This window comes from Periplaneta americana, chromosome 3, assembly GCF_040183065.1.
Source record: "Periplaneta americana isolate PAMFEO1 chromosome 3, P.americana_PAMFEO1_priV1, whole genome shotgun sequence".
NCBI classification, from domain to species: domain Eukaryota; kingdom Metazoa; phylum Arthropoda; class Insecta; order Blattodea; family Blattidae; genus Periplaneta; species Periplaneta americana.
In genome coordinates this window covers 150584598-150597949 of record NC_091119.1, presented here as the reverse complement: position 1 = coordinate 150597949, position 13352 = coordinate 150584598, and the positions used below count along the sequence as shown (strand labels likewise).

General features: G+C 39.6%; 1 protein-coding gene across 1 annotated transcript in view; it reads left to right on the top strand.

Moving 5' to 3' along the window:
- Window positions 1-565: 565 nt before the first annotated feature.
- The window catches only part of LOC138696626 (Kazal peptide Pr13a-like), a 44328-nt gene continuing 31541 nt past the window's right edge, over window positions 566-13352 (top strand). Inside the window, exon 1 of the mRNA XM_069821813.1 lies at window positions 566-1044. Coding sequence (XP_069677914.1) covers window positions 1014-1044 — 31 coding nt within the window. The 5' untranslated portion in view covers window positions 566-1013. The remainder of the gene's footprint in view (window positions 1045-13352) is intronic.

Genomic DNA, 13352 nt, shown 5'->3' with positions numbered 1-13352 from the left:
TTTATATCTTTTTCACCCTTATACCTTTCTGATCTTTGTATCTTTGTTTTCTTTATATCTTTCTCACCCTTATACCTGTCTGATGTTTGAATCTTTGTTTTCTTTATATCTTTCTCACCCTTATACATTTCTGATCTTTGTATCCTTTATATCTTTCTCACCCTTATACCTTTCTGATCTTTGTATCTTTCTTTTCTTTATATCTTTCTCACCCTTATACCTTTCTTCTATATGTATCTCTCATTTCGTTGTATATTTCTCTCCATATCTTTCTTTTTTCCTTATGTTTATATCTTTCTATTGTTTGTAGCGGTCTTTTCTTTTTATCGTTCTCCTTGTATCTTTCCTCTCGTAATAACCTTATTCTCTTTGTATCTTTCTACTCTTTATATCCTCCTTTTCCTCAGTAACATCAGTCAAATATATCTTGGAACTATCGACTACACTCTACATGTCATCGGGCCTTCAACGAGACAACAAAGTACATTACATTGGCGGTGCACGAATATCGTGATTGCCCGTGATTGGGTTCGAGCCTACGAATGAAGTTTCCAGGTAACACTGTTTACACCACGACCGGCATTTCATGATTCAAATGATATTTTGTAATCATTTAGAAAGAGAAACGCACGCGTGTACCTGCATCCGAGCACAGAGATGCAAATTGAGTCTCTTGCCAACGAACTGTTAATAAACCCGTTTGGCGTGATCGCCCACCGCGTCGTTAGCATAACCGTTTGAATTAATGATCATATGCAGAAATTAACTTTCAGTATCGATGTGGGTCAGAAAAGTCAAGATTTATCGTCGGATTGCCAGTTTTAATGCGCAAGAGGAAGAGAAACGAAGCGATGTTGGTGTGACGTCGACAATAGCTTCAAGGTCTGCAATGTACCGTCCTGTTTACGTTGAAATTCTCGGACGCTTCCGAAAGAAGTGGTCACAGTGACTCTGTCATCTTCGGCGGTGTTTCGCTTTGTACCCTGCTGACGAGTGTTTGTGTTGTGGGAACAATGAGAGCATCTTGGATTATTCTCTTCCTCTGTGAGTAATCTGTTTTGTTTTGTTTGAGTATGATGTCATAACAGTATCATCTTGTTCCGGTTGTTGAAAGTTGACTTTGTCTTGTTTATTACTAATCGCTAAGAGATATCACAGTGATAAGCTTAGAAATTTAACACACCGGAAATTAATATGAAGTTTCGAAAATTACAGAGGACACTCTGGAGGTTCTAGCTAGAAGGTATTGAAGAGGGAAACAGTGATAATTGATTTTTTCACAGATCTGCATAAAACAGCTCTATGTAGCCTATGTTCTAATTATTTCTAATATTATTTTTCTATTTAGTACTAAAATCGATAGACTTATTTAAAAGTGATATGTAGATATACCGGAAACAACAATTATAATAAAGGGAAGTGCTTATCTCACATTTGAAATCTGAGGACAACGGTTCACGACTAATTCAAATAGATAAAATGCGAAACGAAAAAAAAAAAAAAAATTATTCTGTGATTAGTAAGAAATGGCAGTAAGAACATTCAATTCCGCATGAGACTCGCATTCGGGAGGTCAGTGGTTCGATTCCCGGACCGACCAACCTGACTGTGGTTTCACATAGTTACTTAGGCAAATGCCGGGTTGTAATTTTTATTGTCACGGTCCATATCCCTTACCCTCCCGTGTAATTGGTTATTTAACGACGCTGTATCAACTACGAGTACATTACAACTACGAGGTTATTTAGCGTCGGTGAGATTGGTGATAGCGAGATGAGGCCGAGGATTCGCCTTAGGTTATCTGGCATTCACCTTACGATTGGGAAAAACCTCGGATAAAACCCAACCAGATAATCAGCCCAAGCGGGGATCGAACCCGCGCCCGAGCGCAACTTCAGACCGTCTGGCAAGCGCCTTAACCGACTGAGTCACGCCGGTGGCTCCTCCCGTGTAGAAAAATAATTTACATTTCATATCATTCATCTTATTCATCTCATTCAATAGACATCAGAGTGCTGCATTGGAGTTAAATCGCTCGCTTGAACTCGGTCGAATGTCGCACCCTCGAGTGAGGTAAGATCGGTCGTGATACGCTCGTAATAAATAGAAGCACAGTACAAGGTCATCTCACCGACATGTCTTATCTTGTATGGAAGGTGACAGATAAGATACACATGTTTTGCTCACACGGTAAAAATAAGGCTTTATTTTCTGTGTTTATGACAAACGTTTAATGGAACAGTCTAATGGAACGTACCAAAACAGTAACATGAAGTTATAAATATAATAGTATGAAAAACTTCGATATACAGTTATTATTGCTAATTAATAATTATTCAATATTTGATTTACCACATATATAATATGATAGGTCCACACATAGTGTTCCTCCTATATACTGCGACAATGTAGAAACGTTTTACAAAATATTATTGATGTAGCAGTAGATTAATAACAATATTAGTACAGAGATAACGTCACAGAAAATATAATAAAACGAATAATCATGTTGCACAACTGTTACAGACGCAAAGATTGATAAACTAATTATTACAGATTATTATTATTATTATTATTATTATTATTATTATTATTATTATTATTATTACTAGAAAACTTGATACGGTTCTTGCATTATCGTGATTGTGTTCTCCGTTTATAATAATTACATTTACATCCAATAACATCTAACAGATGTGGCAAAAACAAAATCACTCCTGTGTGGAGGGGGGGAAACATTTACCTATAACATTTATATTACATTTTAAAACAAGTTTTGTAGTTTTACTATGGAGAGGTTAGTTAAATACTGCAAAGCTTTGAAATGATAAACATCTATGATGTTACTACACAGTTCATCACTGTAACAAGAATGACTGTCTAACGCTCGGCTTACATCGTTCGAGGATTTATTGCTCGTGACAATTTTACCCATCATGCATGTGCGCTACCTATCGGATTATGCTATGAATTACTTGGCGCTCGAGCGAAAACGTCCGATGCAGACCTCTGATAGACATATTCAGATTAAGACGCATGTCTTTGTCCGCTTACGGGAGGGGGTCCTCTCATCAACGTTCCTGGGTTCCTAGCCTTTCGCAATATCTCCGCCAGGATTCATTCCTTAAGAGTACCTCCAAGGGCGCTTCGACACCTTGGAAGGACCGTTGGAATGGATCCTGTGCTGCTTGGTCACCTTGGCGGTATGAACTTAGGACGATGGGGTAGGAGGTCCCCATTGGATGAGCAGGAGAGGGGTCACATGCTGCCGGTAGACTGGTACACCCTCATCCTCATTCCTCCCATAAAATTCGGGGTGCATAATAGGCCTCAGTATGGCCGAATTGCAAAGAGTCGTCCTAACTCGCCTCTAGCCACCGTTACCTAACCTAACTTAACCTAAGAACATTCAATGACCTTACTTTAAGGGGTGGTAGGGGACGATATTTGGAACAATAAATGTTAATATTCTTCGTGTTTGCTTTCACATTTAATTTCAGGAACCAATAGATTCATGTTTTCATATTTCTTAACGTAGAAAGTCGTAATAACTTGAAGCAGAAGTCAGCAGTGTTGGGCAGCATCATGGGTATCCTCAAACACAGCGCGAGCAGAGAATCTAAATTAGACAATTCTCTTAATCCTTAACTTGGCAGAGCTTCATTTCTCACACTAGTTTATTAAACCTTGTCGGACCGTAAAGAAAACAACTATCGCAATGTCCATATTTTTATATGTTGTACAATATTATAGTATTGTGAAATTTTAATTTTCCTACCAATTTTTTTTCTATTGTTCTATTAAAATTATAGCATATAGCTTATTAACCTGTTGTATCCTATAGGATACATTGTCAATTTGATAGAGTAAGCGATTGCTGTTATCAAAATATACGAGCATAATATCTAACGCGGCGTCTGTGGCTCAGCATTAGAGTGCTGGTCTTCCATCCGGGCGGCCTGAGTTCGATTTCCTGCCTGGTTCTAATGTAATTTGTGTTGGACAAAGCAGACGTTGTAGATGTAGAGGGTTTGATCTTCTTTCATACCATCAACACTGTTAACCTGCTTCTCATCTATCGTCCGCCATAGTAAAACTAGGCTGAAGTGAAGACTTGTACATACGGATCTCCGATGCTGATATGAATATGAATATATTTTGTTGTTAACAACTGTTACAGCTGTATCTACATGTAGTGATGGCCCTCACATTTTTTAATATGGTACCATCACCACATTTATTTACATTTTACATTACTACTGTTTTAACTTTATTTGTATTTCTCCTATATGCTCTTCCCTTAAGATAGTTTCTCAACTATAACCCCTGCTATCATCTCAAATTCTATACTCATACTCCTTAACCTTTAAGCATTATCTACAGCAGCGCCGGGCATGAGAGCGGCTCCGTATAGCCGGTCAGAGCTGCTCTCGCTCCGCAAGGCACTTCAATTCCAAGCCAGAGCAGAACGCTCACGCAGTGGCGGACTCGCATTACAGCTACCTTCCCTGCATTAATATAACAAGAGCCACGGTTGTTATATTCATTCAGTCTGTCTCTACATAATAGTTTATAAAGATATTACATAAATCCATTGTACAGTTCAGCTTTTGTAACACTCTTATTAATTTAATGAAACTAACTTCGCTCTATGCACACACACACAAATCATTAGGCTTATTTACACAAACTATATGCACAGTACTTTAATAATTACATAATGATATTAATAATATAAACATATGTAATAAAGGATTAGAATCAGAAACACAAGAAGGAAATTAATAATAGACATTATCTTACACTTTTCTATTGAATGAATAAACTATTGTAACAAAATCTTATTTCTATCGATCTGAAGTCAATAAATATTTTCTATTGAAACAAAACTTCTTGAAGCTCAATAACAAGATAACTATGTGCTTGTTTTACGAGACTTATGAGGTCGTTTCATTTGCTGAAGTCGTTCAATGTTTGGAACAAATGAATTAGCCATGTTCAATCTCAAAATATAATTTAGGTTTTCGTTTGACATACAGCTTCTCAGGCGGGTGCATCTTCAAAGTTCGCCATCCTACTGCATAGTCATCCACTGCAATGACGTGAGTGACGTACAGTATGCTAGCGTCACACCGCTCGGGAGAATTGCTCTTCAAAGTAAACAGCGCTCATTTCTCAGAATTACGTAATGTGCCCAGCCCTGATCTACAGTCTACTCTCTAATCTTTGTTCTAATACTATTCTATACTTTCTACTTTATTACAATTTGCCTACTACTTTCTAGCATTTCTATTCAGTATCTATACACAAATTTTCCTATTGTCACTATTTCTCTTAGCAACCACTTTTATTACATTCTCCATCCTAAGCTTTTACCTATCTATTTTTTATTGATTTTCTTATTCTCCCGTTCATCTTTGTATTTCATCACTTATCCACTATCATTTCTTCCTTGCCTACTATTATATCTTACCTACTTTAGTTCATTTCCATATCCGTCTCATTCCAGTAACTTTCTTCTCTCCTCTGTGCTTATTCTATCACTTGTTTCACCCCTGACCTCACTTTTTCTCACTTTATCTCATCACTACTTCCACAGCACTAAGTATTCTGTTGTCAGTATTCTCACTCTCTTTCATTGCCACATCACCAGCACTTAGTATTCTGCTTTCAATATCCCTAATATTCACTTTTACAGTAGTTAATTCTCTTACTTTTTCCTCCTTTGGTTTCTTCTCTTCCTCTTTTCACTTATATATTTATCCCCTCATTCTAACTCATTGACTCTTCCCTCACACTTTCATTCTTATCTTTTCTCACTCCTCTGTCCACATTCGACACTGTGCTCATTCTGTCACTTTTGTCCCCCCTAACTTATTTATTTATTTATTTATTTATTTAAATTCAAATATACAGAATAAAGAAATATAATTACAAACACAAACAAAGAGAAATACAAATAAAATCTTTCATAGCTAGCATTCTGCTCTCAATATTCTTCACACTGACTTCCATTTCCCTAACCGAAGCACTTACAAGGGACGGGTTTCGGCTCGAACAGGAATTTTTGCTTAAAAATTTGTACAGACGCTTACCTCACAATGGTGATGAAGACTGTAAAAGCATTCATTTGTGTAACTCTCCGTCTGGTTGGTATTGGTCAATATACTTCTTTAAAAATGTACATGAGAATTGTCTATAAAATGCATGAAACAGCATGGAGCAGAGCAATAAGCACAACACGCAGAAGCAACGCCTGAACAATCTTCTGAACCACACTCCAGTGCTGAAAAATCAAATGCCATCTGAATTATTACTTTTTTGAAGTCCGAGACTTGTTCACGATTCACGTAACCAGCTGACTGTCAGGAATACTGAAGCATAGGGCGGTATACTGGAACAGACAACTGGTTATGAATAACAGAGTGCATTTTCATCAAGTTAAGTTGTGGATTATCAGCAAGAGTCCTTATGTAATGTGTTATCCTCCGAGCATATATTTTGTATTGTCTAAGGAAATAGATATTCAGAGGCTGGATATATTTAGTTTTTTTTTAGGTGGAATGATCATATATTCCATGTCCCAGCCTTGGAATGATTCCTTTATTAAGGTTTGCGTCCTTGTGCGCATTCAGTGACTCACACAACATTATATACTTTTGATTAGCTGCAATATTTTCAGATAGAACGTTGAAGAAAAATGTTCTTAAATGGGCTTTAGACATTTTACCAGTCGCACTAGCTTCTAGGCTAGGCTAGACTTACGGGTAAGGTGTCCCATCCCCTTAACTTGTGCAGTGCTCTCCCCACCCCTCAACTTGTACAGTGCTCTAACAGACAAATCACACATTACACAAACGAATGCTTTTGGGAGCTTTACAGAGATGTAAAGATGGGCCTGTATACAAATTTTGGATACGAAATTCCTGTTCGAGCCGAAAACCTTCCCTTGTTGGTACTCTGCTCTCAGTATCCCTAATATCTACTTTAGTTGCTTTTCCACTTTCTCCCAACCCTGGATTCATCTCTTTCTCTTCCCCTTTCCTCGTATATATCATTCCCTCACTTTCCCTCATCCTTTCATTGCATCTTTTCCGTCCCTGACGTTACCTCGTTCCTTTTCAGTCTCCCTTCTCTCGGGTCGCTGTCACGATGCTGATATAGGGTTTAAGGGCTTGGATCTTTGAGCCCTGGAGATTATCAGATACTCATCTGGAAATGGGACCTAGTTCTGTCACTGTTAAGGCAGGATGGCCCACCTGCCAATATCGGATTCACGAATGCAACTCAAACCACCTTTCCGACTGGAACAGTAACCGCATATAGGGTGCAAAAGGGCCAAAATAAGCCTAAGTACAGCCGTGTCTGTAGCTCGAGCACTAAGGCGTTGATTTTTCATACAGACGATCCGGGTTCGAGCCCCGGACAGGTCGTAATGGTGTGGTGGACAAAGACGATGCAGAGGATTTCTCTCGAAGTACTACCGTTTCTCTCTTTCATTCCGTCTCCACCTCATTTCATCTATCATCTGAAATACTGCAAAGGATTGGGGTAAGGTCTTGCGGGACAGTACGGGTTTTCGATGCTAATATAGGAACGTTTTGAAGCTTCGGGCCCTGAGGCTTATCAGGGACTCATCTGAGAGTGGCATCTGGCTCTGTCAGGGCCGAGGCAGGGTGATCCATCTGTCAACGTCTGATTCACGAATGCCACCCGGGTCACCTGGCGGACTTGGGCAATCATTGCGTATGTAGGGTCACAACGGGCCAATGTAAGTTTAAGTGCAAGGATCAATCCGTGTCCGGCTCTCGAATAGCAAACTAAGTTAAGCCAAGCCTACGTGCTTGGATATTTCCCGGATCCGGCCCTCGAAAAGTCAGCCAGTCATACAGCTGAACTGGAAACATAAATGTTTAAAACGTAAATTTAAAAATTGTAAAAATAAAAAATTGTTGCTTTTCCAAATAGCATTCCCTAATAACCTAACGAAAAGACACTCATTGAAGTCACATCCATATATAAGTATATAGGCCCTACATATGGGCTATATAGTATAGTTTTAAAATAATTAAATTATTAACATACAGTAGATATGAAAAACATTTGTGGGACACGCTATAAATTTACATCGCTTTCTAATGTTTCCAAATTTAACTGTGCTCCGAGGCTGCGCTCAGGAATCGTCGGTTCATTATCTGGCTGAGTTTTCAAGCTTTTCTCCAACTTTAAGCGGCGAATATCAGGTAATCTCATGGCGAATCTCCCATTGATATTGCTAAATAACCGCACAATTGGTACATGGATACTAATTAACAAGATATAAAACAAATAAATGATACAAATTTGAAACTAAATCACGTTTAATAGGCAAAATCGTCGAAGACAATAGCCGCTCTTAATATATAATAGACTATTGTAGCAGATACGTAAGTTCTTCTCAATTTCACTTCTGAAAATATGTTTATGCTGACGCTACTCTTAAGAAATTATTGTTCGATTCTTACTGCTGTAGGCACGTCAGGATTCACTCGAACCAAATTACTGTTAGTTATCTGTTATACAGGATGTAATAAAAAGGTATGTCAAAACTTAAGGGAAATATTTCTCACATGTAGAAGATGAAAATATATTACATAAACATGGGTCCGGAAACGCTTTATTTCCGTGTTAGAGCTCATTTTCTACAACTAGTCCTCCCCCAGTTTAAAAACAAGAGCTTGTAAATAAGAGTTTGTTTACAAACAGCTTGTAATCTGACTGTAGTGATGTTTACATCTGATTAGTGGTTTTGTCAGTGAAGAACCCCCAGTCTTGTTTCAACTGTACTTAAACATTAGGTCTGTGTACTCGATGTATGCGTTTTGTTGCACCAGTTTTCAAACGTGACCTACTAGTTACGCGCTCTTTTAAACGTTTACTTGACTACAGGCTGAAGAGTCACAGGTAGTGACGGGATTTTTTAAAAATAGAATGAAAATAATTACCGATAGAAGCGGGCGAAGTCGGACGGATTCACGAAGTCGCACATTTAAAATTCTGGTAGTTTTTGTCATTCCAGTAATGATGCAGTGGGTTCCAGATCAGTTTCCATTAATCTTTTAGCTGACAGTGAATGTGATCACGCACATTGTAAGCAGCATATTGCAATAGATAAGTTTGTACGAGTTTTATGTCTAACGATAGGATTGCTGTAAGTGTAATTTGCAAATTTCTGCTTATTATAAGTAGTTACAGTGGAAAGCAATATCAGTGCTATGTTTGGGAAGAGTAAATTATTATTATTGTAGGTTGTGTGCTCTGCCAGGACGTCAGTTTCCCTATTTCGCGTGTATAAATCATTGTTGTAGGTTATGTGCACTGCCAGGACGTCAGTTTCCCTATTTCGCGTGTATAAATCATTGTTGTAGGTTATGTGCACTGCCAGGACGTCAGTTCCCCTATTTTGCGTGTATAAATCATTGTTGTATGTTATGTGCTCTGCCAGAACGTCAGTTTCCCTATTTCGCGTGTATAAATCATTGTTGTAGGTTATGTGCACTGCCAGAACGTCAGTTTCCCTATTTCGCGTGTATAAATCATTGTTGTAGGTTATGTGCACTGCCAGGACGTCAGTTTCCCTATTTCGCGTGTATAAATCATTAATGTAGGTTCTGTGCACTGCCAGGACGTCAGTTTCCCTATTTCGCGTGTATAAATCATTGTTGTATGTTATGTGCACTGCCAGGACTCAGTTTCCCTATTTCGCGTGTATAAATCAATGTTGTATGTTATGTGCACTGCCAGGACGTCAGTTTCCCTATTTCGCGTGTATAAATCATTGTTGTATGTTATGTGCACTGCCAGAACGTCAGTTTCCCTATTTCGCGTGTATAAATCATTGTTGTATGTTATGTGCACTGCCAGGACGTCATTTTCCCTATTTCGCGTGTATAAATCATTGTTGTATGTTATGTGCACTGCCAGGACGTCAGTTTCCCTATTTCGCGTGTATAAATCATTGTTGTATGTTATGTGCACTGCCAGAACGTCAGTTTCCCTATTTCGCGTGTATAAATCATTGTTGTATGTTATGTGCACTGCCAGGACGTCAGTTTCCCTATTTCGCGTGTATAAATCATTGTTGTATGTTATGTGCACTGCCAGAACGTCAGTTTCCCTATTTCGCGTGTATAAATCATTGTTGTATGTTATGTGCACTGCCAGGACGTCAGTTTCCCTATTTCGCGTGTATAAATCATTGTTGTATGTTATGTGCACTGCCAGGACGTCAGTTTCCCTATTTCGCATGTATAAATCATTGTTGCAGGTTATGTGAACTGCCAGGACGTCAGTTCCCCTATTTCGCGTGTATAAATCATTGTTGTAGGTTATGTGCACTGCCAGGACGTCAGTTCCCCTATTTCGCGTGTATAAATCATTGTTGTATGTTATGTGCACTGCCAGGACGTCAGTTTCCCTATTTCGCGTGTATAAATCATTGTTGTAGGTTATGTGCACTGCCAGGACGTCAGTTCCCCTATTTCGCGTGTATAAATCATTGTTGTAGGTTATGTGCACTGCCAGGACGTCAGTTTCCCTATTTCGCGTGTATAAATCATTGTTGTAGGTTATGTGCACTGCCAGGACGTCAGTTCCCCTATTTCGCGTGTATAAATCATTGTTGTATGTTATGTGCTCTGCCAGAACGTCAGTTTCCCTATTTCGCGTGTATAAATCATTGTTGTATGTTATGTGCACTGCCAGGACGTCAGTTTCCCTATTTCGCGTGTATAAATCATTGTTGTATGTTATGTGCACTGCCAGGACGTCAGTTTCCCTATTTCGCGTGTATAAATCATTGTTGCAGGTTATGTGCACTGCCAGGACGTCAGTTCCCCTATTTCGCGTGTATAAATCATTGTTGTATGTTATGTGCACTGCCAGGACGTCAGTTTCCCTATTTCGCGTGTATAAATCATTGTTGTAGGTTATGTGCACTGCCAGGACGTCAGTTTCCCTATTTCGCGTGTATAAATCATTGTTGTAGGTTATGTGCACTGCCAGGACGTCAGTTCCCCTATTTCGCGTGTATAAATCATTGTTGTAGGTTATGTGCACTGCCAGGACGTCAGTTCCCCTATTTCGCGTGTATAAATCATTGTTGTATGTTATGTGCACTGCCAAGACGTCAGTTTCCCTATTTCGCGTGTATAAATCATTGTTGTAGGTTATGTGCACTGCCAGGACGTCAGTTCCCCTATTTCGCGTGTATAAATCATTGTTGTATGTTATGTGCACTGCCAGGACGTCAGTTTCCCTATTTCGCGTGTATAAATCATTGTTGTAGGTTATGTGCACTGCCAGGATGTCAGTTCCCCTATTTCGCGTGTATAAATCATTGTTGTATGTTATGTGCTCTGCCAGAACGTCAGTTTCCCTATTTCGCGTGTATAAATCATTGTTGTATGTTATGTGCACTGCCAGGACGTCAGTTTCCCTATTTCGCGTGTATAAATCATTGTTGTATGTTATGTGCACTGCCAGGACGTCAGTTTCCCTATTTCGCGTGTATAAATCATTGTTGCAGGTTATGTGCACTGCCAGGACGTCAGTTCCCCTATTTCGCGTCGTATAAATCATTGTTGTATGTTATGTGCACTGCCAGGACGTCAGTTCCCCTATTTCGCGTGTATAAATCATTGTTGTAGGTTATGTGCACTGCCAGGACGTCAGTTTCCCTATTTCGCGTGTATAAATCATTGTTGTAGGTTATGTGCACTGCCAGGACGTCAGTTCCCCTATTACGCGTGTATAAATCATTGTTGTATGTTATGTGCACTGCCAGGACGTCAGTTTCCCTATTTCGCATGTATAAATCATTGTTGCAGGTTATGTGAACTGCCAGGACGTCAGTTCCCCTATTTCGCGTGTATAAATCATTGTTGTAGGTTATGTGCACTGCCAGGACGTCAGTTCCCCTATTTCGCGTGTATAAAACATTGTTGTAGGTTATGTGCACTGCCAGGACGTCAGTTTCCCTATTTCGCGTGTATAAATCATTGTTGTAGGTTATGTGCACTGCCAGGACGTCAGTTCCCCTATTTCGCGTGTATAAATCATTGTTGTAGGTTATGTGCACTGCCAGGACGTCAGTTTCCCTATTTCGCGTGTATAAATCATTGTTGTAGGTTATGTGCACTGCCAGGACGTCAGTTCCCCTATTTCGCGTGTATAAATCATTGTTGCATGTTATGTGCTCTGCCAGAACGTCAGTTTCCCTATTTCGCGTGTATAAATCATTGTTGTATGTTATGTGCACTGCCAGGACGTCAGTTTCCCTATTTCGCGTGTATAAATCATTGTTGTATGTTATGTGCACTGCCAGGACGTCAGTTTCCCTATTTCGCGTGTATAAATCATTGTTGCAGGTTATGTGCACTGCCAGGACGTCAGTTCCCCTATTTCGCGTGTATAAATCATTGTTGTATGTTATGTGCACTGCCAGGACGTCAGTTTCCCTATTTCGCGTGTATAAATCATTGTTGTAGGTTATGTGCACTGCCAGGACGTCAGTTTCGCTATTTCGCGTGTATAAATCATTGTTGTAGGTTATGTGCACTGCCAGGACGTCAGTTCCCCTATTTCGCGTGTATAAATCATTGTTGTAGGTTATGTGCACTGCCAGGACGTCAGTTCCCCTATTTCGCGTGTATAAATCATTGTTGTATGTTATGTGCACTGCCAGGACGTCAGTTCCCCTATTTCGCGTGTATAAATCATTGTTGTATGTTATGTGCACTGCCAAGACGTCAGTTTCCCTATTTCGCGTGTATAAATCATTGTTGTATGTTATGTGCACTGCCAGGACGTCAGTTCCCCTATTTCGCGTGTATAAATCATTGTTGTATGTTATGTGCACTGCCAGGACGTCAGTTTCCCTATTTCGCGTGTATAAATCATTGTTGTAGGTTATGTGCACTGCCAGGACGTCAGTTCCCCTATTTCGCGTGTATAAATCATTGTTGTATGTTATGTGCTCTGCCAGAACGTCAGTTTCCCTATTTCGCGTGTATAAATCATTGTTGTATGTTATGTGCACTGCCAGGACGTCAGTTTCCCTATTTCGCGTGTATAAATCATTGTTGTATGTTATGTGCACTGCCAGGACGTCAGTTTCCCTATTTCGCGTGTATAAATCATTGTTGCAGGTTATGTGCACTGCCAGGACGTCAGTTCCCCTATTTCGCGTCGTATAAATCATTGTTGTATGTTATGTGCACTGCCAGGACGTCAGTTCCCCTATTTCGCGTGTATAAATCATTGTTGTAGGTTATGTGCACTGCCAGGACGTCAGTTTCCCTATTTCGCGTGTA